Source organism: Cyrtonyx montezumae, unplaced genomic scaffold (assembly GCF_038088225.1).
Source record: "Cyrtonyx montezumae isolate F1298 unplaced genomic scaffold, pur_monq_1.0 scaffold_8, whole genome shotgun sequence".
NCBI classification, from domain to species: domain Eukaryota; kingdom Metazoa; phylum Chordata; class Aves; order Galliformes; family Odontophoridae; genus Cyrtonyx; species Cyrtonyx montezumae.
Genome location: NW_027072089.1, coordinates 27,254,507 through 27,280,447, shown reverse-complemented (window position 1 = coordinate 27,280,447; position 25,941 = coordinate 27,254,507). Strand labels below are relative to the sequence as shown.

The 25,941-nt window shown below is 38.0% G+C and overlaps 1 protein-coding gene across 2 annotated transcripts in view; it reads left to right on the top strand.

Annotated features, from left to right (window-relative positions):
- PKIA (cAMP-dependent protein kinase inhibitor alpha) overlaps positions 1-9,678 on the top strand; it is a 33,543-nt gene extending 23,865 nt beyond the window's left edge. For both annotated transcript variants that reach the window (XM_065751829.1, XM_065751828.1), the window contains exons 2-3: positions 3,638-3,815; positions 7,219-9,678. In XM_065751829.1, coding sequence (XP_065607901.1) covers positions 3,665-3,815; positions 7,219-7,298 — 231 coding nt within the window. In that variant the 5' untranslated portion in view covers positions 3,638-3,664 and the 3' untranslated portion in view covers positions 7,299-9,678. The remainder of the gene's footprint in view (positions 1-3,637; positions 3,816-7,218) is intronic.
- The last annotated feature ends 16,263 nt before the right edge of the window (positions 9,679-25,941 follow it).

Sequence of the window (25,941 nt, the reverse complement as noted above, 5' to 3'; positions counted from 1 at the left end):
CTTGTTTTTTGTTTTTTGTTTTATTTGTTCCTTTACAAAAATGGAACATAGATATTTTAAAAATGTGCTGATTGTGAAACAACATTTAGCAGCCAGAGCCAGGGAGAGTTTTATCTAAAAATCCTTTGATTCAACCTCATCATTAAGCATGTGTGAAGAAGGAAGGGAAGTAAATATTGAAGGATTGTGCCTCTTAGACATACACGGCATTTTCACTGAGAACATGGCAGCTCTCCTGTGCTAGCAGGCAGCATATGTCAAGTCCTGTAGACAAGCCATGTGTCAAGTGCTCATTCATACTCTCTGTCATCCATTTTAAAATGAAAAATATCAGCTGGCAAGAATATTTTATTAAAGAGCTTTGGAGTTCTTTTAGGTAGTTAGTCTCTTGAAAACATTAAATTCAATAGCCCACGAGCTGCAGAGACGCCGATTTATGCTGGTGTGTCACATACTTATATGTACTTTCACTTCCCAACTCTTGATAACAATATCTTTGTTGAAAACATCTTTCACTGAGTTATGAAATCTCATCAAACTGGGATTTCATTTATGAATGCTTTCACTAAATTTTGGATTTTTAGTATTATTTTTCAGTAAAACTCAAGCATATAGAAGAAGGAAAACAGTATACATTTGATAGTTACCTCGAGAAATTGGAGGTGAAAAACTTAATGGAAGTTAGGTTGCGGAGGCCAAGAAGAATTCAGAGAGCTTTCTGAAAACACCGGTGTTCTTTCTTTTGTACATACTCTCTACTGTTGTTCTTGTCATCTTTTTCTCCTGCTGAGTTCTCTGAATACTAATTGTACTCCTCACAGTGCTTACAGTAGAACTTCAGTTTCATAGGATATACAAGTAGACCCTTTGTAGGTGTTGCATGATGTGTTATATGGAATACTCTTTTATAATAACCAAGGTGCCTTATTACATGGGCTAAAATCCAAGACTGACAAGTCTCCTGTGTGCACGCTGTATCTGTTTACCTTCCTCCATGTTCTCAACCTCCATAATTATTTAAGAGCCTGGAAGTTATTCTGAAAACAGCTTCCTTAGAGAGTAAGGAGCTGGGAGGTAGAAGGAATGGAATTCTTTCACACATTTTCAGAAGTTTTATGAAACTAGGAAGCTGAGGAAAGAGGTTTTATGAAAATCCCCAATGCTGCAGTTCACATTCTAACCTTTTATCAGGCAAAATGGCTCCACAGTGGGGGAGGCTTGATATGGCAACCCTGCACATATAGCATGGGGGTTGGAACTAGATAATGTTTGAGGTCCCTGAAATGAAGAAAAAAGGTCTTTTGGAGTGAATGTATCACCTTAATGACTGTTTCTGTGACTGTATTAGAGACTGAGGGGCATTGTGCCAATCACTGGAAGAGGAGCTCTCAGGTGATGTTACTGGAGTTCCATATTTGTACTGTAACATCTCGAGATAATGCCAGTGCGTAACAGAATGGTGTTTGACATTTAAGAGAAGATGCAGACAGGAAAACTTGGAACTGATAATAAATGTATGTTTGGTAACATTCTTTTTCTGTTCTGAATGTTACGAGTAATGCCATATTGAGCCTATAGAAAATGAGCCTTTTAGGTTTTCCACAACTACATTTTTGTATGGCTTTATCGCCTGTTTCCTAGCTAAAATTAAATTAGTAAGCTTGAGGATTCCCTTGGTGCTCTCCATTTTATGGAGTTTCTCATGAAGATTATAAACTCACGGAAGTGTAATCTGTGGAGTGCAAACTTCGTACAGTCAAGGGAGTTGTTCATGGAGTAGAGCATTCCTCATTTTGCTGGCCTTATAGACACATAAAGAGCTTGTTCCATCTCAGTCATGGACTTCCCTGCTTATTCCTGATGCACTGATTTGGATCTTCCAAAGTATTAAAAGAATATCCTTATGTGGTGGTTTTGGTTGGTTGGTTTGGTTCTGTTTTCCCTCACACTAAGTGAAATTAACAACTTGGCCAGAGTGACAGCTCTGATGACTTTGGACTGACACTGCACTAGTGACAAAATCCAGGTTGTACATTCATTACTTAGATCTTGTAGTTTTTCTGCAGGCACAAACAAATAGTAATGCCAGAAGTTTTCACTTCAGGCATTTTGTATTCTGATTGTGCTGGATGATATTTTTCAGTGAACAGATCCTCACTGTTTCTTTTCACTTTTGCATTTTATACGCTTCGTTGCCCCATTGTTGATATACTTGGTACTGAAACAGCAGCACCCTGGAGAAAGAACAACTGGTAGATTTCTCACTTGCTTCAGTATTCTTGTGGTACTTCAAGAAGGAAGAACTGCACAGGAAGAAATGTACACGTGCTTGTGAAGGCATTAGTATAGTAGCAGTAGTTAATTGTGAGGCAAAGCACCATTTAGGTGTGTCAGTGCTGACCGCTTCCATTCCTTGGGTGTTTGTTGTTAGGTTTTTAGGGTTTAGTTTTGTTTTGTTTTTTAAAAAAGCAGTTTCCTGTTTCACAGTGGCTGTTCATAGGAGTAAAATTTCCATGTCAGCCATCCAGCTTTTGGCATGAGACACCAAAGCTTGATAGCCCTGAACTTTTTCAAATACGTCAGTCTTGCAGAGATACTTGATACAGTTATATTTAGTTGTGATTAAAATATGGTTTAGAACCATCTTTTGGCTTCTCAGGTAACTTACATGTACCCCCTCATAGAGCTGGCTGAAGTTGTGGAGGTGAGGGCTAGGATGAAGATGAACAAACAGAATTTGAGAGGATAATTTGGATCTAAGTGTAGGAATGAGTTGGTTCTTATCTTACATACCTATTTAAATAAAGAGTTTATATGAAATCAGTTTTGGTTTTTTTTCTTAAAGAGATAAAAAGCTGAATCTTTGGCTGCTCTTATTTGGGGCATCCTCAGTGTCCAGCTATATCTAGCTTGCAGGGCATAGCTATTTAAGCTGTGCATTATAGTTCAGCTCTTCTTGCACTCTATTAGCTTGTCTCCATTCACTTCAGTGACTTTTTGGTAACACATTCTCTTTGGTTTAAGTACAGCACCAAAATAAATTCAGAGAGGTCTATATACCAAACCAAAATTAACCATACTACAGGAAAGGCAAATGCACAAAACATATCAGTGCCTGTGCAGGAGCACATTGTGTTATCAGTCAGTACTTTCTTAATCCTTGTGCTCTGCTTTTTGTGCAGAGAAGAACTTTGTTCCACCCCCTACCTTCCTCCTACTTCCCAGCTAATATTAAAAGCAGAGACAGCTCTATAAAGAAATTATGTTGCTTAGGTCATTGCTTTTATGAAGTACTCAGTAGCATTTTATGAAGTATGATAAATGAAACTGTTTAAAATGCTGTTGTATACAAATCACAAATTCCACACCTTTTTTGTGTTTGTTCTGTTTGGGGATTTTTTTGTTGTTTCGTTGTTGGTGGTTTTGGTCTTTCGGGTTTAGGGGTTTTTTTTGTTTTTTTTTTTGCATTCCATTATGTTTCTGCTCTAATTTCTTAAGGTTTAAAGATTGAGGTATCTCCTTTTGCTGCACACACAGTCCACTTTTCAGTGAGAGCTCTCTAGTTCTTCTGTTCTGCTTCCATAACGTCATCTGTTCTGCTCTTCTAAGTGTTGGTGTTTTCTTTTCTCTCACCCAGGTACTGCTATGTGGATATTTGTTAGCAATGACTGATGTGGAATCTACATATGCAGACTTTATTGCTTCAGGAAGAACAGGTAGAAGAAATGCACTACACGACATACTCGTGTCCTCTCCAGGTGGGAACTCCAGTGAACTAGCCTTAAAGCTATCAGAGCTGGATATAAATAAAGCAGGTGAGTGCATTTTGGTCTTATAATATATTAATTAAACCTTCATGAGAAAAAAAAGTCCCTCAGAAACATTCTTTTTTCCTGCAACTAGGGTGAGCAGATGTTGCCTGCAATAAAAACCCACGTTTTACTTGTTTGTGAATAATTGCTACTCAACTAAGAAAAAACTTTCTTCAGTGAGTGCCTGATAGCTGAATCCATGTGAAGAAATTTTATAGAAGACAAAGATGTAAGGAAGAAAATAAAGAAGTATTTATTAAGACCTGGCTTACTGATAGCATCTTTTAAAAGGAATCTCTTTAATCTGAAGCCTGAAGGAGAGATCATGTGGCTGCTTAAGTTTGTGGAGGTTAGTTTTGTTTTCAGCTACCAGAGGACAGAGAAATAGCGATGCATTGTTTCTTTCATTTGAATCTTTGTTTCCAGATGAGTTATCTCTTCTCCTTTTTGGTTGTGCTTTCTCCTTCTTTTAAGGTGATATGCACCAATGCAATTTTAAATCTTAGTCCACCGCTAACGTTACCCAAATTTTTAGCTGCTTGTGCACCTTCAAATGGGAGAAAGGAGGGGCAGTATATAGAGATGGGCCTTATTTGTACTTACTTACTACAGCAACATGGCTGTACATTTATTTTCTTGTTACTTGGGTGAGAGTTAGTGAATGGATCTTAGAAATATTTGAAAGATGTTTTCTCGATTTCAGGAATTGAAAAGGCTAACTGTTGATAAACATCTCTCTTGTGGACATCAGAGATAGGCAAGAGTTCTGAGAGACAGTTTTATCACTGGACAATCAGATATGGCAGTATGAAACTGCAGTGGTTGTAGTGCTCTTAGGGGAGTGGTTCTTTATTGACTTTCACAAACTGAAATAATCTTAAATCACTGCTTCTGCCATTTCCCCCTTTGGGCCTGTAGCATCTTTTAGATGCATGCACTTATGGTTGTGCAGGGCTCTTTTTTTTCTTCTTTTTCTATCAAAAAATAAAAGTGATTAATACATGAGCATGTGTGTAGGTGTCTATTTATTCTAATGTGGGGGGTCTATCTAAAACGTTGGACAGGTATTTGAAATGCATAGTGCCTGCTTAGTTTCTTCAGCCTCAAATTTACACTGATCTTGCTTGATCTTGTCTATTTAGAGAATATACACGATTCCTACCTTTCAGTTGGCTGCTGGAGTGCTTCTAAGCCAGAACTATGTTCTTTTGTGAACTATAAAAAGAACATGACTTTGTACTTGTGATATACGTCAGTGTGCATTTTGCACATGCAGTTAACACTGAAGTGATGAAAATGGTTTAAATAGCCATTCTCCTAAATGTTAATAGATAATTCAGGGGTTGATACATAATACAGAGTTGCTTATAAAATTACCTTAGGTGGTAGATATACAGAAAATGCTAGCATACTTCTTCGGGCATGCAGTTTGAATTAGATACTATGAAAATGTACTTTTATTCATAGTACACTTTAGTGCTGGACAAAAACCTCCAGACCAGGAATACTGGAAAATACATTGATTATCATTCCTATGAGTGTTACAGTACTATCCTATCCTGACCTTCCAAACTGAAGATAAAAAAATATTTTGCATCCCCAATAGCAGTTCAGCTGATGCTTGCAGGGTGGAGATTTGCAGCTTAGATTGGAGTTAAGAAGAAAGCAAATATTTAGGAGTTAAGTATCATTTTTGTTTGAATACTACCTGTTAGAATCAAAACGTGATGAAGAAATTGCAACTCTTACTTTTAATAGCTTATAGCAATCATGTTGCAGAAGGAATAGCTCCAGAGTGTGCTTAGGCAATTTTGGAATTCTCAGAACCTAGCTGCAAAATTATTTCCACAAATGTATTGGAAGTCTGTCAGCAGAAGCATAGGTTTGTAGTACCACAGAAGTGTATTATAGATTAAATAGAGCGAGTTTTTCAGTGAGTTTGGGAGAGCTCACTTCTGAGCTTTTCTTCATTGAAGTAGTGTATCAGAAGCTTAATGCCATTTCTCTGTATTTTTGTGCACAGCATTTAATGTTTAGATAGCAAATATCCAGGATGATTTTTCTCTTAAATGCAAATATATGCATTTTTTTTTAATCATGAGTTTTGTCTTCTTATATAAAAAAACAACTCTGTTGGTTCTTTTTAACTGTCAGTATGGATAGTGAATAGAGCAGGCAAAAAAGGAAACAAAAGTGACATTACACATTTCTGTTCTTACACAGTACCAGAACAAATGTAGGAGGCTTTGTAGAAGGTGCTTGGACAACTCAGGCAAAGGGGATTTCTGTTGAGTAAGAAGTAATAGCACATAGATCAATCCTCTTGGAATCCCCTGTGATTTGGGAAATGAACGTGAGAAATAAGGAATGTGTTCTATGAATATGAATTGCAAAGCCAATTGTTCCTTTAACTCAATCTGTAGCAAACAAACATTTTGAAAGTAATCAACTTTCTGTACAATTTCTTGTCAGGTTGAATTCAATAATTATCAAAACCTTCTGAGGCATTTTGCAGCAGAAATACAGTCTGTGCACAAAACACAGCTATCATTCTGAGTGTTTTCTACTGCTCTTTGCAATGCGAAGATTATTTTCTCCATTACTGCTACGCCATTTCTTCTATGTAGGAAAGAGAAGGTATTTACAGTGTTCATCTTCATACACAGAAATAAGGCTACAGATGTACAGTGTGGTTTAAAATGGGGAAATGATAACTATCTGCGTTGAGAATTCTGCCTTTATTCTTATGACTGTAAATAGTGGGATGGCCTGCAAAGTAAGTTGTAGGCTCAAAACTGGCGTGACTTCTTTGCAACTTAGACACTAGTATTGTCTTCTCTTAACTACTGCCAGTTCAAGTAGACAGGCTTTGAGGTGTGTGCTCACTGTGTCATTGTAAGATGCTTTCTATTCTTCAGATGGTTTTGTGGTTTGCAGTGAGACAGCTGGGCCGACAGCCCTGGGACATGGCACTGACAGTGAATGCAAAGAATGAACACAGCTTTCACAAAACTGCTGCATCTATTGAAGTTGCACCTCTTTGTATTAATCTCCGTTCAGAATTGGTGTGATGAGGTTTTTCTTTTCTATTGTCATGGCATCACAGTAAAGAAATTGTCAGAAAAGCACAATTATATTTCACTTTTGTCGCTTATATCTGCTTAAGGTGTGTACCTGAAATGACAGTGGCTTATGCAGCTAGGAATTTGTTGCTGAAGGTGACCTTTGAGATGCAGACTGTAGCTATTTTAGTAGTTAAAGGTGTTATGTGTAACACGAGATACGTGTTCCATTTCAGTTTCTTTTAACTCTGTTTTTCTGATTAGTGGAAGAGGAGTTAGGGTTCTGCTAGCAAGATTTCTTTGGTATAAGGGGTTGTCACTCATCCTTTTGTTGCATCTTACAGAAGGAGAAGGAGATGCACAACGAAATCCAAGTGAGCAAACTGGAGAGGCCCAAGGGGAGGCAGCAAAGCAAGAAAGCTGACATCTGACTTTGACCGACTGCAGCAACTGCTGGATGTTTTGAGATTACAAGAGCATGCTGGAACAAATTTGTTTCCATGAGCAAGCTGGTGGAAAGGAAAGTGCATGTGTCTTCACTGCTGGAACCCACTCAACACAATGCTAAAAATGAGGGTACAAGCTGTGGCAGAAGACAGAATTTTCTCTACCTCTGTCATCAGCAATGGTTGAACATGTTATGTTTTGTGGGATAGTGTCATCAGATGGATCCCTTCATAATGACTACTTGATGGGAACACTTCTGGAAAGTAGAACAAACAGCTTATTCTTGTAGCAAATGGCCTTTGAAACATTAGAGGATCTAATTGTGTATCTTAAGCAAAGGCTTGTGTGATCCTCAGAGTTTAAAGTTCTCTGGCCAAAGTGTTCACCCATTTAGAGAACTGTAAAGAAAGCACTGTTTTTAGAACTTGCATCTGTTTTACAGCTCTGTTACTTACAATGGTTTTTGTATTGTATGACTTAGATGCTCCACACTGCCCCTTCTCAACTGCTTACGAAGAATATTTCTGTTACTGTGAATTTTTCTACCACACGTTTTGAAAGGGCTGGTTTTTTGCATAATGTGGTGATGTGCACATGGTAGTTTTAAAACGTCAACTGCTAAACTGGTTATGCCTAAACCTAAATGACTCGGAAACACTCTAATTTGTTACTAGATGAGCCTTCAAAACGATTCATTAATGTGAATAGTTTGATGTGTTTTGTGTCCTTGGTACCTTATTGCCACTTGCCTGTAGTTAGTAGCATATCAGAGACTCACAGTGAATCTTTGATGTTATTCTTCCCCATTTTCTAATTTTACTCCCAATTTCTTAATCTTTCTCCAAGCTATTTTTTTAAAATGTTAGTCCAAGTATTTTATTGCTATGGTAGTTTTAAGAATACATTTATAACCTTTTATGGGTTAAAATTCAAACAAGTTCCATGGTGCTAGAGATTTTTTTCTGGTTCGCATAGTTAAAGATGGGCCTTGTTTACAAATGGGAAAATAGCTGGCATAGGTTATTGCCAGTTATTTATCTAGAATGATTTTCAGCTTGCGAGATAGTCCAAGTAGTGGATCACGAGTTGGATCCAGCCCAGGAGGGTTACTTTGTTTTGTTTAGACCTTGGCTTTGCCTTGGGTGATCAGGCTATTGAGTTTACACAGCCAGTAGCACATTTATGATGCACCAGGCACAGCCAAGCACTAAAAAGCAGCTACAGCAGCCTTTGGGCCGAGCTGTGGAAGTGGAAGTGAGAGAGCTGTAATCTAGCACCCAAAATACCAGATTTATCACATTTCAGCTATTCCAAAATGGCAGTCCAAACGGAACATTCACTGAAATACTGCGATAGCTTTTCCATCTATTGAGATGACTTCAAATAGCAATGAATGAGTAACCTATTCTGCAGTAGCTGTGTTGATTGGTTTTCTTCCCATCCCAGCCCCAGTAGACATGGCCAGAGGCCGAACGATGCAGGATGGGGCAGTGTCACACTCCGTGTCGCTAAGGTGAGCAAAGACAATGACTGACTAGTAAACCATGGCAATCACATAAGCACTAATCACAGAGTCAAAAGATCTTTTCTTAATGGGAGGTGATGTCACTTTCTTTATATATATTATATATATTATATATATTTTTGTGTTGTTGTTGGTTTCAAATGTTACGCACTTTTTAATGTTTGTAAACTTTTACTAATGAATAGTGTGATTGCTTCCTGAATATATTACTCATCAGTTAACAAAACCTATTTGTGGCCACAGCTGTTTGTTTCTGCCATATATATCATAGTGTTTGTCACATGAAATTCTTTTGTGAGATGCGTGGACAAAAACAAACAAACAAAAAACAGAAACAAAAAAAAACAACACAAAACAAATCAAAAACCCAACCACCACCACTTCTGATTAGTATTATGAGCTCATTCATTAATGTTAATAAAACAACAACCAACATCATGCTTGCGGTTCATCAGTGTAATATTAACTCACCTTTTACTGTTTGGAAGTTGAATGCCTCACTGTCTTATTAGCTGTCAAATGCTTTATCTTCTTGGTAGCAGAAGCTGTCCATTTGCTTTGAAAATACTGTTACCTTGAAACCAATTATTTATTAATTTGTTAATCTTGATGTTCCTGAATCGGGCATTGAAGCTGAGCAAAGAAGCCAGTTGCCCTTTTGTCGTGAATGACAAGTTAGCGCCAACTAGCACTAACACCAGAAGGAAATAAGATTCTGGGGATTTATATAGTGTTACTTTATTGATGATTCATGAAATGCCATCAATAAATTGTCACGGGAAAACATAATGGAATAAGTAATACAATATATTAAAGTGTTGGCTTTTCCTTATTTTACTTCACTGCTTTTATTTTTTATTTTTTTAATTATTTCAGTACATTTTCCTTCTTCCTAGGTCTTCTCTGTTGTGGGATAAAATAATTTCAGCCATTCCTTTATTTTCTACCTGTTTCTTCCTTCTAGTTCCCTTTTTCCTTTGTTTCCAAACAGAGGTGGAGGCCTTCACTGCGTTTTGGTGCATCTTTCTGTGATGGAAAATAGCATGGAAAATTTTAGTAGAGCAGAAGGATGTTTTATGTTCCTCATCCCCCAAAAGTATCAGTGCTTGCTTTTTTACTTGAACTCTGATGGCTCTTTAATATGGTACTCTTTGAGGTGTTTTCTTTTTTTTCTGTAGCACATATAAGCAGCCTAGCTTCACATGAACCAGTTTAAATATAAAGTAAATCCAAATAGCAATGTGAAAAGATGAGTAGCCCTGATAGCTATATACTACAGAACAGTTCTAAGGAATATTCTTAGCCACTGGAATTTGATTGTTTATGCCCTTGAATTATTAGCTTTCTCTCCAGCGTGTGTCCAGCCTGCACCAGCTGAAATTTCGGAACAGGACCACTCATAAGACATAAAATATTTTCAGTATGTGCTTTGCTGTTGACCATGCTGCTTTGGAGGTGTTCTTTGAAAATGTAGATGGTGGATTTTTATTTGATGTCCGTTCTCAGTGCTTGAGTACAGATCATAGGAATATTTATTTTACCACTGCTCCACTATACTAGAATTCCTTCAGGGCTTCTGAGTGTTTATGTATGTGGTTCGTCTGTACCAAGTCATGCCTCTGTATCTTGAGTGCTGTCACTATCCAAGCAATTGCAAAGCAGCTAGTTCAAGTATAGTCTCACTTCTATTGCAGTGTAACCACACCAGGCATGTTGATAGCAGAATCATACTTTGATTCAAAGCAAAGACTGAGAGTTGCTGTTGAAACTGAGCACTGTAATACAAATTGAACTTGGACAAAGTTTGTCTTGCCTCATCAGTAGTCTCAAGGTAAATTGCCATATGACAAGCAGAACAAAGACTAAGGTCAGGGCACAGACGTGTTTGGATATGTTTCTGTTCTATTCAGTAGAATAGTATTCTAGAAGTAGTTAGACACTGTATTGAATCTGCTGTATATTTAACTTAGAGTCTTGTAGTAGAAAGTGTTTCTCATTGTCTTCTTGAGAAAAGCACAAAGTTCCCAACATAAGATAGAAACAAAGGAGCCAAGAAGGAAGCATGAAGTCAAGAGGGTCACCAATATCAGGAGGACATCTTCTCTTAAAAGTAAGCAGTGTGGAGACCAGTGCAGAAAATAGCTTCCTTCATCATAGGACAGACAATCAGCATGTGCTGGTCTCCAGCTAAAAAGAAGACATCACTCAACTTCGGTTTATAATTTATCATCAGAACCAACTCTGGATGTTCAACAGTGCTCCAGAAGACTACATGAATCTGTGGCTTGTACCGTTGAGGCCAATGAAAATAATCAGATTCTAATGAGAGAATGAGATAATACATGGTAGTCTCTGAAAGGCAGAAACAGTTAACAGCTAGGAAAATTATAGAAGTCAAGGTAGTAGCAGGAACCTTCTCACTGTTCTCTGCAGCCCGGTGGGCTAACTTGTTTTCTTTCCTGATTTCTTGTCATGATCAACAATATTATCCAGAATGCCTAAGGACTGAGGAGGTTAATATGGATGTTTGGTATGTGTCATTTATGTTACATATTGACCATAATTTACTCTCAGCAAGATGTTAGCAAACATGTTAATAGCACTGAATCAATTCCAAAGTATATGACTAAGAAGTCTAGTTGTGAGTTAACAAGAGTCAACTCAGAAAAGCAGAGAGTAAAGCTAAGCATAAATGCTCAATAAATTCTGCAGTTGAGCAGCATCTTGGTCTTTTGAAAGCACCAGAACATTATGCTGTACCCTCCTACTCTGATTCTTATATAATGGGTTGAAGCTGCTGAGTTTTTCAAATGGAGGCAGGAAAGATGTGTCAACTCATGACATGTGTATGTACAAATGACCACTTGGTATTTTCAGGCTTTATGCTTCAGTAGCCTGAAATGATGCAAAATAAAAAGACTCATACTAGCAGCATCTAGCTTACATGCTCTTCAGTAGAAGTACTGATGCAGATTAGCATCAGTAGATGTATTCAATCCTATTTGCCATTAAGAAATTCGCCAGGAGTGGAGTTGAACAGTTGGTAGCCTGATACAGACTTGACCATACAGAACCTTAAATGCTGCCAAAGTGTCTGAGATGAAAATGAATGCAAAAATTCGCTCTACATTCTTTAACTAGCAGGCAGATAATAACAGCATTTTGTATCCGTTAAATAATAAACCTATTTAATGAATGGTTAAACAGTTAATGCTGAATTCTACTTCCATGGGAAAGAAAAAAATAATTTTTATTTTTATCTTGAAAAATAAATCACAGTTTGTTAAAAAAAAAACAGAAGCATTGAGGGATGATAGAGGAAATTAAAAAAATAAAATCAGATGTAATTTATAGTAAATAGTGACATATAATCTGAGAGATGAAAGTGAGATATTGGCAGGGAGGTCAGATCTTGAGCAGCTCTACAAACCACCGTTAAGATTAAAGCTACTTGCCATTCCATCAGCACTAGTGTACCTTGAATAATGCATGTCTGCAGGTAAGCTGATCTGTTCTATGTCTGTGAGGTTGCATTAGCATGTAAATTAAGTCTCATTCTGTTCATCAAACATGGACATTATAAAAACATCCAGAGAATTTTTAAGTATAAGCAGATAAATAGATGCTTCCAAGGCAGCAAAGGGGACTGCAGATTTTTGCTGTGTAGCATACTGACAGGTCTGTTTCGTTACTGATATGGATCCATTGAAAGTCACTCTTTTATTAAAAACAACACAGATGTAATTGTGCACACACTATGATACTGAATTTCTTTGCATCAGCAGAACCATTCATTTGTTGTAGCAAAGTTCTGCTTTCACTTGGGACATCAAACAACAAGAATCTAGCCAATCTTCTGGAGAAGAGAAGGCTCCAAGCTGACCTGAGGGCAGCCTTTCAATATCTACAGGGGAGCTACAGGAAAAAAGGGGACAGACTCTTTAGCAGGGTCTGTGGTGACAGGACAAGGGGAAATAGTTTCAAACAAAAAGAGGAGAGATTTAGATTGGATATAAGGAAAAGGTATCTTACAGTGGCACTGGAACAGGTTGTCCAGAGAGGTGGTGGGTGCTCCATCCCTGCAGACATTTAAGGTCAGGCTGAAGCAGGCTCTGAGCACCTGGTCTAGCTGTGAATGTCCCTGTTCATTGCAGAGGAGTTGCAGTAGATGACCATTAAGCGTCCCTTCCAACTCTAAAGATTCTACAATTAACCATATCTCGTATTGTGGGACTGGCTGTGTCACTCTCATTGGAATCTCACAAAGTCTACTACTCACTTGCCTGTAAAATGATTTCTGCTGTCTACATTATTGTCAGTTTAGTCACTGCAGTGTAGTGATTTCGCTGTCTACTGATGTTAGAGCACAGAGCGTGAAAGCTAGCAGCTTAGAATCATAGAATCACTGAGATTGGAAAATACCTCTAGATCATCTAGTCCAACTGTCCACCTATCACCAACATCAACTACTAAACCATCTCCCTATCCACACATTTCTTGAACACTTCCCTGGACAGCCTGTTCCAGTGCATTACCACTCATTCCGAGAACGAGTTCTTCCTAATAACCAACCTGAACCTCCCCTGGTGCAACGTAAGGCCATTATCTTTCATCCTATCACTTTTCCTTTATAAAAGAGACCAAACCCGACTTTGCCACAGCCTCTATTCAGGATGTTGCAGAGTGTGATAAGATCTCCCCTGAGTCTCCCCTTCTCCAGGCTGAACAATCCCAGCTCTCTCAGCCACTCCCCGTAAGACTTGTGCTCCACACCCCTCTTTCTCTGGACACATTCCAGAGCCTCAATGTCTTTCTTGTAGCGAGGGGCCCAAAACTGAACATGGTACTTGAGGTGCAGCCTCACCAGAGCTGATTACTGCAGGACAATCACCCCCCTGCTCCTGCTGGCAGGGCTATTTCTGATACAAGCCAGGATGCTGTTGGCCTTCTCGGCCACCTGGGCACACTGCTGGGCTAATATTCAGTGTGCTGTCAACACTCACAGATCCTTTTCTGCTGCTCAGCTTTCCAGGCACTCTGCCCCAAGCCTGCAGGGCTGCATGGGGTTGTTGTGACTCGTACAGCAATGATACCTCCCTGCTGCATTAATAGTTCTCTTTATCTAGGGCTTGGAACTACTCAAACTTCCTGGAATTTCCAACTCTGTTCATTATTCACTCTGATGTAGGCATGAGACTGTCCAAATGGTAATAAATGTCAGCATTGCTTTAAGTAAGAGTACTGTATAGAAAGTCTCACAGTTATTTGTAACGTTCCATCAGTCATTATGGATCTCTCCATATATTATGCTTGTATTTACACTGAAAATACACAGGAAATGCTTCAATTTAATATCACAGACCAAGTGGGGGTGTGCAAGATAATATTGTGATATTTAGCTTTTCACAGTATACATTCATCTTCTTAGTTTTAATTTGCAAGTTACATATGAATGCAGATAAGACAACTCACATGTTTCCTGGAAATATCTTCATTTCTACAGCCTCATCTTTGATCCTGCAATGCAGTCAAAATGCAGACTGTGTAACATCTCATTATAGTCATCATTTCCCTAGCAACAGAATGATATCCTCAATGCGTTATACAGTATATTTCAGAGAACACTGCATGCTGTAAGGGAGAAAAGATGGATGACTTACTAGATATTTTTCCATCTATAATTATTCTCAACCAGGGAAACAACTGGCAGTCCCTCCAAACGCAACTACGACATCCTCATTTGTTTGGTAGCAGAAACACCAACACTACATAATAATAAAGATTCTACATAAACTTCCACCACTGCTCTGTTGTTACAGAGCTTCCTTTCCGGCAGAATAATTAAAGTGCCCCAGAAAGTAACCAGTAAATAGCACACGGACACCTCCTGGTGGCACTGGGTAGTATTTTAAACAGCAGGATCAGAACTTAAACCTACAGGAACAGATCCAAACAGCTGTGCTGGATCTGGGAAGATTAATGTGTTGAGAACTTGATATTTTTTAATTATGAGAGCAAAGTAATGGAAGTGCATCTTCTACATGACTGATTTATAGGCTCGGCTTTCATCCTTAATCTCTTAAAACACCTATTGTTTTTTAGAGCTTGTCCAGGATCTGCATCCCTACCCCACAAAGAAAACTCCCATAAGTGCTCGAAATAAACCTGGGGTTGTGCTGCAGGTCCTGCAGCTGATTCCAGCTGATGAGCAGAAACCAGAAGTGCAGCATTCTGTCTTTATACAACATCTGATTGCTAGAAGGACAGCAGACAGTCCCATCCTGAACTCAGCAATCTGACAGCACCGTCAAAATTCTGTACCCTCCTGGTGACCTTTAACATCAAAAGGCATGAATCTGAGTGCACCAGATGATAGGCTTGAAATTGAAAGAAGTCCTCACAGCAACAATGGAGAAGGAAAGCAGTTGGAAGCTTTGGGAAAGTCCACAATCTAAAATCCTTGTCCTCCTAAAGGAAGCACTTGGCAAACTAAAATTTGGTTATGACAGAATTGTCCATGCATCTCAATCACATTACATCTGCTGATGACAATGTATAATCAGTGTTGCTGCAAATCTGGTGAATAAACCTAGCTACTAAATTTTCTCCTGAGGTCTGAAAAATGAACTAGTGCTGCAGTGGACCCCACGGTAGGTAATGTTAGCATCTAAAAATCCATTTCCACAACTTTCTCATTGCACATATGTTCCATCTTCAAAATCGAGTTCTTAGGCCAATAAATCTTAGTTTACAAAACAGATCTGCATGACACAAAACCACAGAGAGAAATTATGATTCCTATACAGTAACCTACCCATGCTCTCCCAGACTCAGGAACCCCAGAACGTTGCAATGTGGCAGTTAATGACAGCAACTGTATGTTCTCATAAAATGAGAGTCCCAACCATCGCAAAGCATTATGCTTCCATTGCTCAAAGAATAGCAAGTGCTGTTTAGCTGTTTCAAACACAATTCTGCCACATGGCATTACTGGCATACATAATTGTGTGTAACCACATATCGCCTTATCAGTTGTGGATCCAATCCTTCTTTTTGGGAACACATTCTTCCTCAAAAGCTTCTTGGCTTTTCTAGAAGGTGAAAATGATAGATCTCCCAGATTACAGCTATATAAATTCCTGATTTATATATGAGAATATTCAAGGACTGGAAAATATAGGCAGACATGCCTTTCATTGGTGCCTTTTGTACTAGTAACTGGCCTATAAAAGTCAAAGCAAAACAACTTCCCACTCACTAGAGCTCACAAGATCTTGTCCATCCATCCCTGCTGCTTTAAAGCATTATTCCATTTCTCTAATAGTGATTGCTATCCATGGCTTGTGAATTCAAAAAATACTTAAAAGTTACAATTTCTGTCTCCCAGATTGTTATTCTTCCTTCATTTTTTTTAATTTTTTTACTTCTTTAAGGTAATGAAGACTATGCAGTAGATATTCCTGTCTGCTAAAACACTTTTGACAGAAATACCGAGCATGAGCAGATGTAGAGTGAATAACCCAAAAGAACAGCATCCACAGAAAATAGTGAGGTGGATGTTATGTTTTGTGTGGCTTATCTGGGTGGTATACAGACAACCAGTAAATAAAGAAAGGCTCACCTATTACAGATGGTCAAGGCTTGCCCAAAACTCCACAAGGGAGGGATCTCCAACAAGAGATCCTTGCCCAGTGGTGGTCAGCCCTTAAATGGGATCTGGGAGAGGTGGAGCCAGACTCCACCCCTTCTGGTCACACAGGTGAATTGCCTTCCCCTGTGCTCCTGTGGCTGACTCAGTGCTCGCTGAGGGAGTGAGCATCAGTGATCACTGGGATCACTGCAGGTGATCAATCAGTGCTTCAGGCTGTGATTCAACAGTTCCCATACAGTGGATGAGAAGAAGTGAACAGCTAACTGCAGGCTAGGAAAGAAGCAAGTAACCACTTCGAGTTGTACACCACGCTACTGATACAAAAATAATAGGTAACCTATAGAATGATAGAATCATAGACCTGGGTTGAAAAGGACCTTAAAGATCATCTAGTTTCAACCTCCCTCCTGTGGGGTGAGTTTCCAACCACTAGACCAGGCTGCCCAGAGCCACATCCATCTATGTTCAGCACATTCTGCAAAAATAACACTTTATTTTTTAAGGGCTTTGCAGAATTGGACACAAAATGATTTACAATGCAGTTGCAGTCAATAAGCACACAGGAAACACTACTTAACACATAATGATGTACTAGACTGGAAAAAAGAAAAAAAAAAGTCTTGGAAATTATAATCAAGCAGTACCCAAAAAGAGCACTCATCTGAGTTGTCATGCAAGGGGATAAATAAAGCACACTGGTATCCCTGGTAAGAAGCATCTGGAGCCTGCTCATGGCAGCACCCCTGCACATAGCTGCTAGGGGCTGAGCTGCCAGCTACATGCCTCCAGCAGTAATGGGCAGCTACAGGCAGCTACAAGGCTCTGTTTATAAACCTTCAGTGGCAACGAGTAGGAATTCAAAAACTGAAAGGGTCATGACAACAGTCACGTATTTCACGTTAAATTTCTCTGCTTTTCCATGGCAGAAGGAGGAGGAAGATGTATGTCATCTTGAAGCATATTTCCTTTCCATTTACTACCATGCTCTTTTCTATTTTTAGAACTGAATAGAGCTGCAAAGTTAATATAGCACAAAAGCTATCATAACTAATTAGATCAGTGGTGATATCTGGGACTGAATATGCTATTTAACATTCAATATAGCTACACATTATCTAGTATGTTTTTACCAAAGCACATTTTATACATATTAGTAAGCTAATTCTCTTTCTTTCTCTGGTTACCTACCATATATTGCCATTTCTCTCTGCTGTTCCCAGAACCTTCAGAATGATGTCTTTCTCTGTTCTTGCTGTGGTTCATTTAAAACCCTGTAACAAACATGTGACATCAAATTAGGTTGTTGTGCCCTATTGGTTTGCATTTTCAGTAACTTCTGCTGTTACTTCTGTTTTTGTCATTGCACCATTTATATATCTTTCCCCAGTTCGATCCCCCCAAGATTATTAAATATTTATTCTCAACAGGATTGATTTTCTGCTATTTTTTCTGCTATTCTTTTCTCTTTTACCAAATGATGCACTACTGAGTTGACTACCAGCCCCACCACAGACACTGCACTCTATTTTTAGCTTACTTTGTTCTATACTCACCACATGAATTTGCTTTTGAAATGGCGGATAAGTAGGCCACAACCATTTCTGTATTCATAAAAAAACTGAATGGGGACTTCTAAAAAGAATGATTTTACCACAAGCTAGGATTCATTCTTTAGTTTGCTCTAATCTGCATGATTAGTTACAAGAACCCTTGAAACCCTTACTTATATGGTATATGTTATCTGGTGGGTTGTGATGCTCCTGTTGATGTTTCCAGAGCAGTTTAGCAATTTGTGATACAATGTTGTGTTTTCCTATTTTATTTAAGAAAGTAAAGGCTTTTTCTTACACCAACTACAATCACATGGCAATTCAGTCATTCTTTTTTTTTTTCAATTTCAGCAATAGGAAAAGCAAAACACATTAACACTTAAGTAGTACAGTCAGGCTGAGGTTATTTCTGTCTTCATTCAGATAGATAAACCGCTTAATTCAAAGGTGTATCACATGTCTATTATGGAGATGTAATGGCAAGCTAGCATGTACACTGCGACAAAGATATTGCAGATAAATTACAGGATAGTAAGTAATTTTGTCTTAAAAGCTTTTGTGTTGTAGTTTGACAGCTTAGGCTTTGAAATCTGTGATTTTTATGAACCAGTCTATCAGGCTGCACCACTAGGAAGTACAAATGCACTCTACATGAAGTGAAGGTGTAGCATATGTTTAGAAGCCTACACATGGGAAAAAAAAAAAAAGTTAACCCTTCATTTCAGTCTTTGTCTTTCAGCTATGAGCTGATATCCTCCCTCATCCCTAATAAAAACCTGAAATAAACGTTGGAGGAAGAGTTCTTCCCAGACATTATTTTTAACAAAGCTCATTTAGTGGCTCTGAGTATGAACCTAGTGAGACACGAACTTACTTCCTAAAACCAGGAAGTTGGGTTCCTTTTCCTTTAAACAACCATCCATCAAAAAGAAAAGAAAACAAACAAAAAAACCCTCAATCAAAGCCAATAGTCAAAACTCAGAATCTTAAATAAGGCTTCAGAACAAAGGCACTGAGTCCCTTTGAGGCTGAAGGTAAGATCTCTTCGCCTTTCCTGCTGAACCCTCCGGAGGCCTCGCAGCATTTTACTCTTTGAAGAAATAGGGACCAGATAATCATGACAGTAGAGCATGTGTTAGTCTAACCATCAGTAACACTGGTCTTCCTAGGAAATCATTTTATCAAAAGTTGTAGCAATAATGCCTTTTCCAGTTTCTTTCCCCAATAGTCTGAAGATTAAAGCACTGACCCTAAAGGTGACATCAAAGATCAGAATAAATCCTTTACTTTGCAGAGGCTTTGAATCTCTATCATCTGTTTTCCAGGCAAGAATATATTCTGGTACTACTAAGCTCTCCTTTTAAAGATTTCCTCACTACAAACCTAAGAACTGACAGGCCTTGCCTTCTCCCAGGTGAGTGCCCTAACCACTGGATTACCTGACAATGGGTCCAAAACCACAGTGGTTGTTTTCTTGAAGGAAAAAGTAAAAAGAGCTGGGTGGATGAACTCACCTTCAAAGGAAAATATTCAAAGGGATTTACATGCTTAATAAGAGCAGTTAAGCCAAAGAAGAGAAAGGCAACTCCAAACCAAGGGGAGAGGTGCACATCCGGGACAAGTAGGCCTGAAGCACCCCTTGTGCTGTTCTCTGTGAGCTCATGTAGATCTTCTACTGACACTACTTTTGTGCTCAAAGCCCATAGTTACTCTGGGCATGATCGGGGGACAGAGTGTTGCCATAGCTGTGTCCTCTCTGTAAACAGAGCCAAATATTTATGAACTCTTCAGCTCCCAAAGGAATGATCATAAACCACTACTGATCAGAAGCATAAATACAATTTTCCCTCCAACAATCACAATAACAAAAAATGATAACATATAACTATCCAACCAACCCCAGTGTCATCTAGAATAGATGACACTCATCTAGAATAGATGACACTCATCTACCCATCTCAGAATAGCACATTGTTCTTAGAGTTTAGAAGACCAAGCAATAAACTGGAAACAAAAACACATGAAACAGAAAACTTCAGACAAAACCTTGACTATTTTATTCCTTCCATATTTATTTGGCATTAAGCTTTGAGAAGTTATTTGAAGAATCAAGAAGAGGGAATGCAATTATTATTATTATATACTTCAGTATATGAAATGATAATTACTGTTTCCTTTCAGTACTAGAAGGGAGCTTTTAAGTAGAAGGAAGATCGACTTTTTACATGGTCTGATAGTGATGTGAAAAGGGGAATGGCTTTAAACTAAAAGAGGGGAAATTAGGTTAGATTTAGGAGGAAATTTTTTATTCAGAGAGCAGTGAGTTACTGGTACAGGCTGCCCAGAGATGCTGTGGGTGCCCCATCCCTGGAGTTGTCCAAGGCCAGGCTGGATAAGGCCCTGGGCAGCCTGAGCTGGTGGGTGGCAGCCTTGCCTGTGGCAGAGGGTTGGAACTAGGTGATCCTTAAGGTCCTTTCAAACCCAAGCTGTTCTATGATGCTATGATTCTTGTTACAACCAGTCATATTACTATACTTCAGTATATTTAATGGCATTCATAATTATTGTTACAACTAATAATCAACAATAATAATTATCATTTAATATACTTAGGTATAATAATACAATAATATGTTCCTTTTTTCATGGTAACCTGAGTCTGTTAGACTTTCTCATAAAACAGTCATCTAAATAGAAACATTGTGTCATATTCATAAAGAAAAAAAAACAGTTTGCATTTGTTTAATATATGGTAAGTAATTAAATTAATGTAAGGGTAACAGACATCTACGTGCCTCCAGGTTTTATCCCTAGGACATACTCACCCTGGTGACTAACAAACCCATGAAACTGGGTGATGCCACCTCTCTATTTCACCTTCACCATTTTTTTTTAGTGGGAGGAATATAGTGGAAGGTATCCTAATTCCTCTACCTGAGACATGGTGATTTTTTTAACTTCTTATCCATATTTGCTGAGGTCAAGTGCTGTCTTCAGTACATCTAATTTTCTTACTATCCAAAACAGATATTTTTCAGATCATTAGATGCAGTTTCCTTCTAAAGGAAACCACACTGCAGCAGGCTGAATGGGAACACTGAGATGGTTCATACATACAAAAGTTTTAGTGTGTGCATATATCATTTCAATAGCTATATGCAAGTGCTTGGATCCATACTGCAAATAAGAACAACACAGAGATCCTGCAAATTCCTGCACAAAGTAGAATACTGCCTGCTGAACCATATCCAGGATCCATATCCCCATATATATCCAACTATCATTATAGCATCCATATAGGTATGAGACAGGGACCTCAGCCCGTATACAGAACTAAGAAATCCTTTATATACAAAACTAATACACAGTAATTGTACATCAGATGGCAACAACAACAAAGAGCCAATTGCCTCTAAGTCAATGGCAGCTTTCAGTCCAAATTTTTGCTTATGTTTACAGAAAAAAAAACATTTCGTTAGCAGTAACCAGATGTTTATACAGCAAGCATATTAAGTGAATGCCACAGACTCAAGTATAGGATAAAATACACAAGTGATGACTGATTAAGATAATGGATGATTAAACACAGCAGATAGAAATGGCTTTTAAGATTTTTTATGGAGGATGTACATGGAAACATGGGATTGAGAAACGCTGAAGTGGTAGTTCAAATCCAACATCCAAAGATGAAGTTATGGAAAAATGTTTGTGAATCTTGTTTAAAATCAACAAAATCCTCAAAAATAACATGAAAGTGGTGTAAGAATAAAAACAAAAACCAAACAACAAAACAAACCATACTTCAATCACTGAAAGTGTAAGCTTATGTGTAAGCCATGTGTAAGCTTATTTTCTCAAAATCTTCTTCAGTACCTAATATTAAATGAATGTCAAACTCAGTTGACTTTACAAGTATTTGGCTTTTCCTATGCTAATAGGAAAATGATTGTGATGCCGGAACAGAGAGCGGGTGTCACGGAACACAATCTCACAACTCATAATTCCACAAATGGCATTTTGTGTGATTTTACTTTCCCTTTCCAAGTCTTACACTGCCAGCTTCAGTAACAGTTTGAGATCCAAAAATCTCCAGAGCTGCAGTCTATTGTTGTTCTACATAATAGCTTCCATATCCAAATAATTTTCTTAGGCTGAATACTTCAGAGCAAAGATCGGCTTAATTCAAGCTCTGAGTTCAGTGTCTTACAGTATAGGATAAAAACAGAAATCCTTGGTTGATTTCACTTTCAAGTCCATTATTTGTATATCTTTTAAGTCAGTCAGAAATGTCATAGTTATCTGGACAGACTGAGACATTCAGTTATGTCTTATCAAATACTCCTCAATGAGTAAAATAATCTAAGATTTTTGCATTCCCAAATTCTACAATTCAATCAAATGGCAAAAAGTCACTATGAATATACTTGGAAAATTATTTTGCACTGGCATGATTCCCCTCAGTTATCGATTTCTATGATTAAAAATGAAGTATGCAACAGATAGGTTGTTGAATTCCTCCAGTATGATGCCATCAATATTGTGGGCCTATTGCTCAAACTGAAAATGTAGATGAATATTTCAGTGTTTCTTGCTGTTTCTTAGTAACTTCTTATAAAGATGTAGAAAAGAATGCTCCATGCTGTACTGTAAATTTAAATTTAATACTGTATGCTTTTCTTTTATATTAGAACCTAGAGTAATTATTAAAGTTACTTACAAGCAACTATCCATTTCCATGAATAATATTTTGCAATATTCTGTGCCAAATGTGTGAAGTAGCCATATGAATCTACAAGTATCAGGATTAAAGCACACAGTGAAATCATTTTTTTTATGCAAGGGTCTAGCTACATTGCAAAGCTGATGTGTACAGATAAAGTCACTCAGCTCACCAAATGTCACTGCATTTCTCATAACAGCTTTCATTTTTTTCGTAGATTTCAGTACATTGGTCTATACCTAAAAGGCTGTTATTGCAATACTTTGTTGTATTGGCTCTCAGAAAGGTCGAAGAGCCAATTTTCACCCTGCACCGTAAGTAGTAATTGTTGATACAACACAGGGCATGTAAGCATCTGGCACTTGGGAAAGACAAAACAAAAGAAAAGAAAGCAAAACAAAACAAAAAACCTCAGGTCATTATGAGATGGAAGGATTTCTCACCATGGGGATATACCTAATGCTTCTCATAAGAGCAAGTAAAGGGAGAAAAGGCAAAGACACATACGGAGTGAAGTTGTGGTCTTTAAAGGAAAAATGTTACAAGAGACAATCAGCAGGAGGTCAGCTCCAACTGGAGGGGGTCTGGAGAATTCATAGGTTAGGCTTCTTCTGTTTCATGTAAAAAGAGCAAATCCAGTGAAATGACACTTGTATTAGATGAAGCTAAAGGTACTATTGCTTTTAAGTTTTTCTTTCTTTGCCAAAGTGCACTGTAGAAATATTTTGACTTAAGAAGAATTTTTATAACCAAGTCCGTGAATACATACTACCAATTGGAATTAAAAATATGTAAATTTAGTCACTTAGCACAAGATTTAAAGGGTTTGGCACTGCATAATCTGTCTAGCCTTTTGTCTAAGAATAGAAGAATCATGAGATCACATTCTGAGACAGAAAACTGCAAGAAGTTGAGTATCTTAAGCAATAAATAAAAAAGGAAATGAATATAACAATATATCATATTCTAAAAATTCATTTCCAAATGACTTTACATCATTAATTACTATGATTTAACACATTTTCCTCTGAATATTAAAAAAAGGACGCTATAAAAATCACTCAATTAAAGAATATAAATTAGAATGTAATACCCATTTTAACTTCTCAATCCAAACATTTCTCTAAGAGAACGATGCCATGTTTGTTCTATCCACAAGACCACAAGGCATATGTACAATTTTCATTTTAACTGCCATGTAAGGCATTGGGATAATTCCAGAAGACTAGAATACTTTACCAGCTGCATGGTCAATTGGTTTGTACAATACATAGATGCAAGCAATTTTTGCATGCCTACACAGAAAAGTCCCTTTTCTAAGCAAGCATTTACAAAACAGAAATTCATAAACTACTTTGCACATAAACTCTTATCAAACTGCTTTGCTAAATCAGCTTTATAGTACTGTTTTGCTTCCCAGTAATCTCTCAGTTCTGGCTTCTGCCATGCCTCAGAAAACAAGACCACATCCTGAAACAAGCTCAAGAGTGTCAGCGTGTTGGATATACAACACAAATGGTGCAGGAGATTTAGGAGAAGTCAATGTCTGGCTTACATATACTGTGCTCTGATTTTCCTACTGATTTCTTAAGAACTAGGCTGCTAGTAGAGCTGTGAAAACTAACAAACACCCCAACATTTGAGAACTGTTATATAGGTTGCAAATGCCAATATATCGCAATAAGTGGAACTACTGTAGTCTATAAAACTTTAACTGTGTCTCTACTTAGACTTCAGAAGAAGAGGTTATACTAAAAAGGGGGTATATCATGCCATTTTAAAGTTCGGCATAAAAATGTAGAGACTAGACTGTTGTGGTCAATGCCTAAATCTGGAATTACTGAATTTAGAGCCCTGGCACTTGCAAATTAAAGAAGGCTCCCTCAGATAGAAAGCTGCAGCTGAGGGAGTGCTAATACTGCTTTACAGGACAAAATATAAGCAAATATAAGCACTGTGAAAGCAAAGAACTTAAAGAACCTCGTGTTTCTTCAGATCTGAAGCTTGGACCTTACAATACCAGCTTTACTGGCACCGTAAGCATATCCTGAGTAGAAGAAAGCTTTATCATATAGCAAGAGGACACTGACTCCACACCCTGAACGGCAACTCTGAACACCAAGGGTTTGGTCTCACTCTCTTCTGGAGCTCTGGTTTCTCCTTTCTGCTCTGAGCAATGACACCCTCAGGCGTGGGTAAAGGTTGATAGGAGAACATGCCCAGAAGAAGCATAGTTTGGGAAACCTATTTATTCAAAACTCCCTGCTGTTCTAACAGTTTAGCACATTCCACTGCTGTGATTTTGGTACAGTCTCTAAATATTATCCTATCTGGAAAAGCAAAACGTCAGGATTTCTTGGAAACACAAGGAAGAACATCCAACATTTCATATTTTAGCCAGACTGAGAAGCAAGAAACAGGAATGTCTACGTTCCTCATTTTGGTCCTTCTATTTTTAAAATGGCTGCTACAAAATCATGAAAGGATTTGAACTCATTAATAAATAAAAATAAAATCAGTTCTATGGGATTTATATTATAGACTTACAGACATACAGAGACAGCGCAGCCCAATCCTACACACAAGGCTGTATTTTAAGTTCTACGTTTTTCACGTTTCTGATTCAAAAAAAGATGAGGCATTTTAACAAGGAAGGGCTATTTACTTAAAAACAAAATAGGAGATCAGAAAGAGATCAGCACTAAGAGATGAGAAGCCTGCAGGCTTTTTGCAAATTCTCAGACTAATCAACAGAGAAGAAGCTATGTATTTTGTCACTTTGTCCAAAACACTGAGCTGATGAAACTCCTGATTTGATCTTGTATTTAAATTAATACAAACTTCTAATGGAAGTGTCAGTTCTGATTTCCTGAAAGATGCTGGCTACCCATTCTGATTTTGATGCAGACACCTTTCCTGCAATGGCACAGTTCATGTAGCCATGAAGGGAACCATTAGACACGCAGATCAGATGAAGGTTGAGCAAAATCTGTTCACTCAGACACTTCTCAACAATGTTCTTTGTGGCCTCTGGTCTTGTTCCATCTAATCTGGGAGTGTCACAGTGAACAAAACTATAATGTGAACTGAAAAAGAATAAAAATAAAAACTAGTCTGCTAAGAAGATTGATAGGAAAATCATGACACACCAGTTCTGAATACAAATCAGGTCTA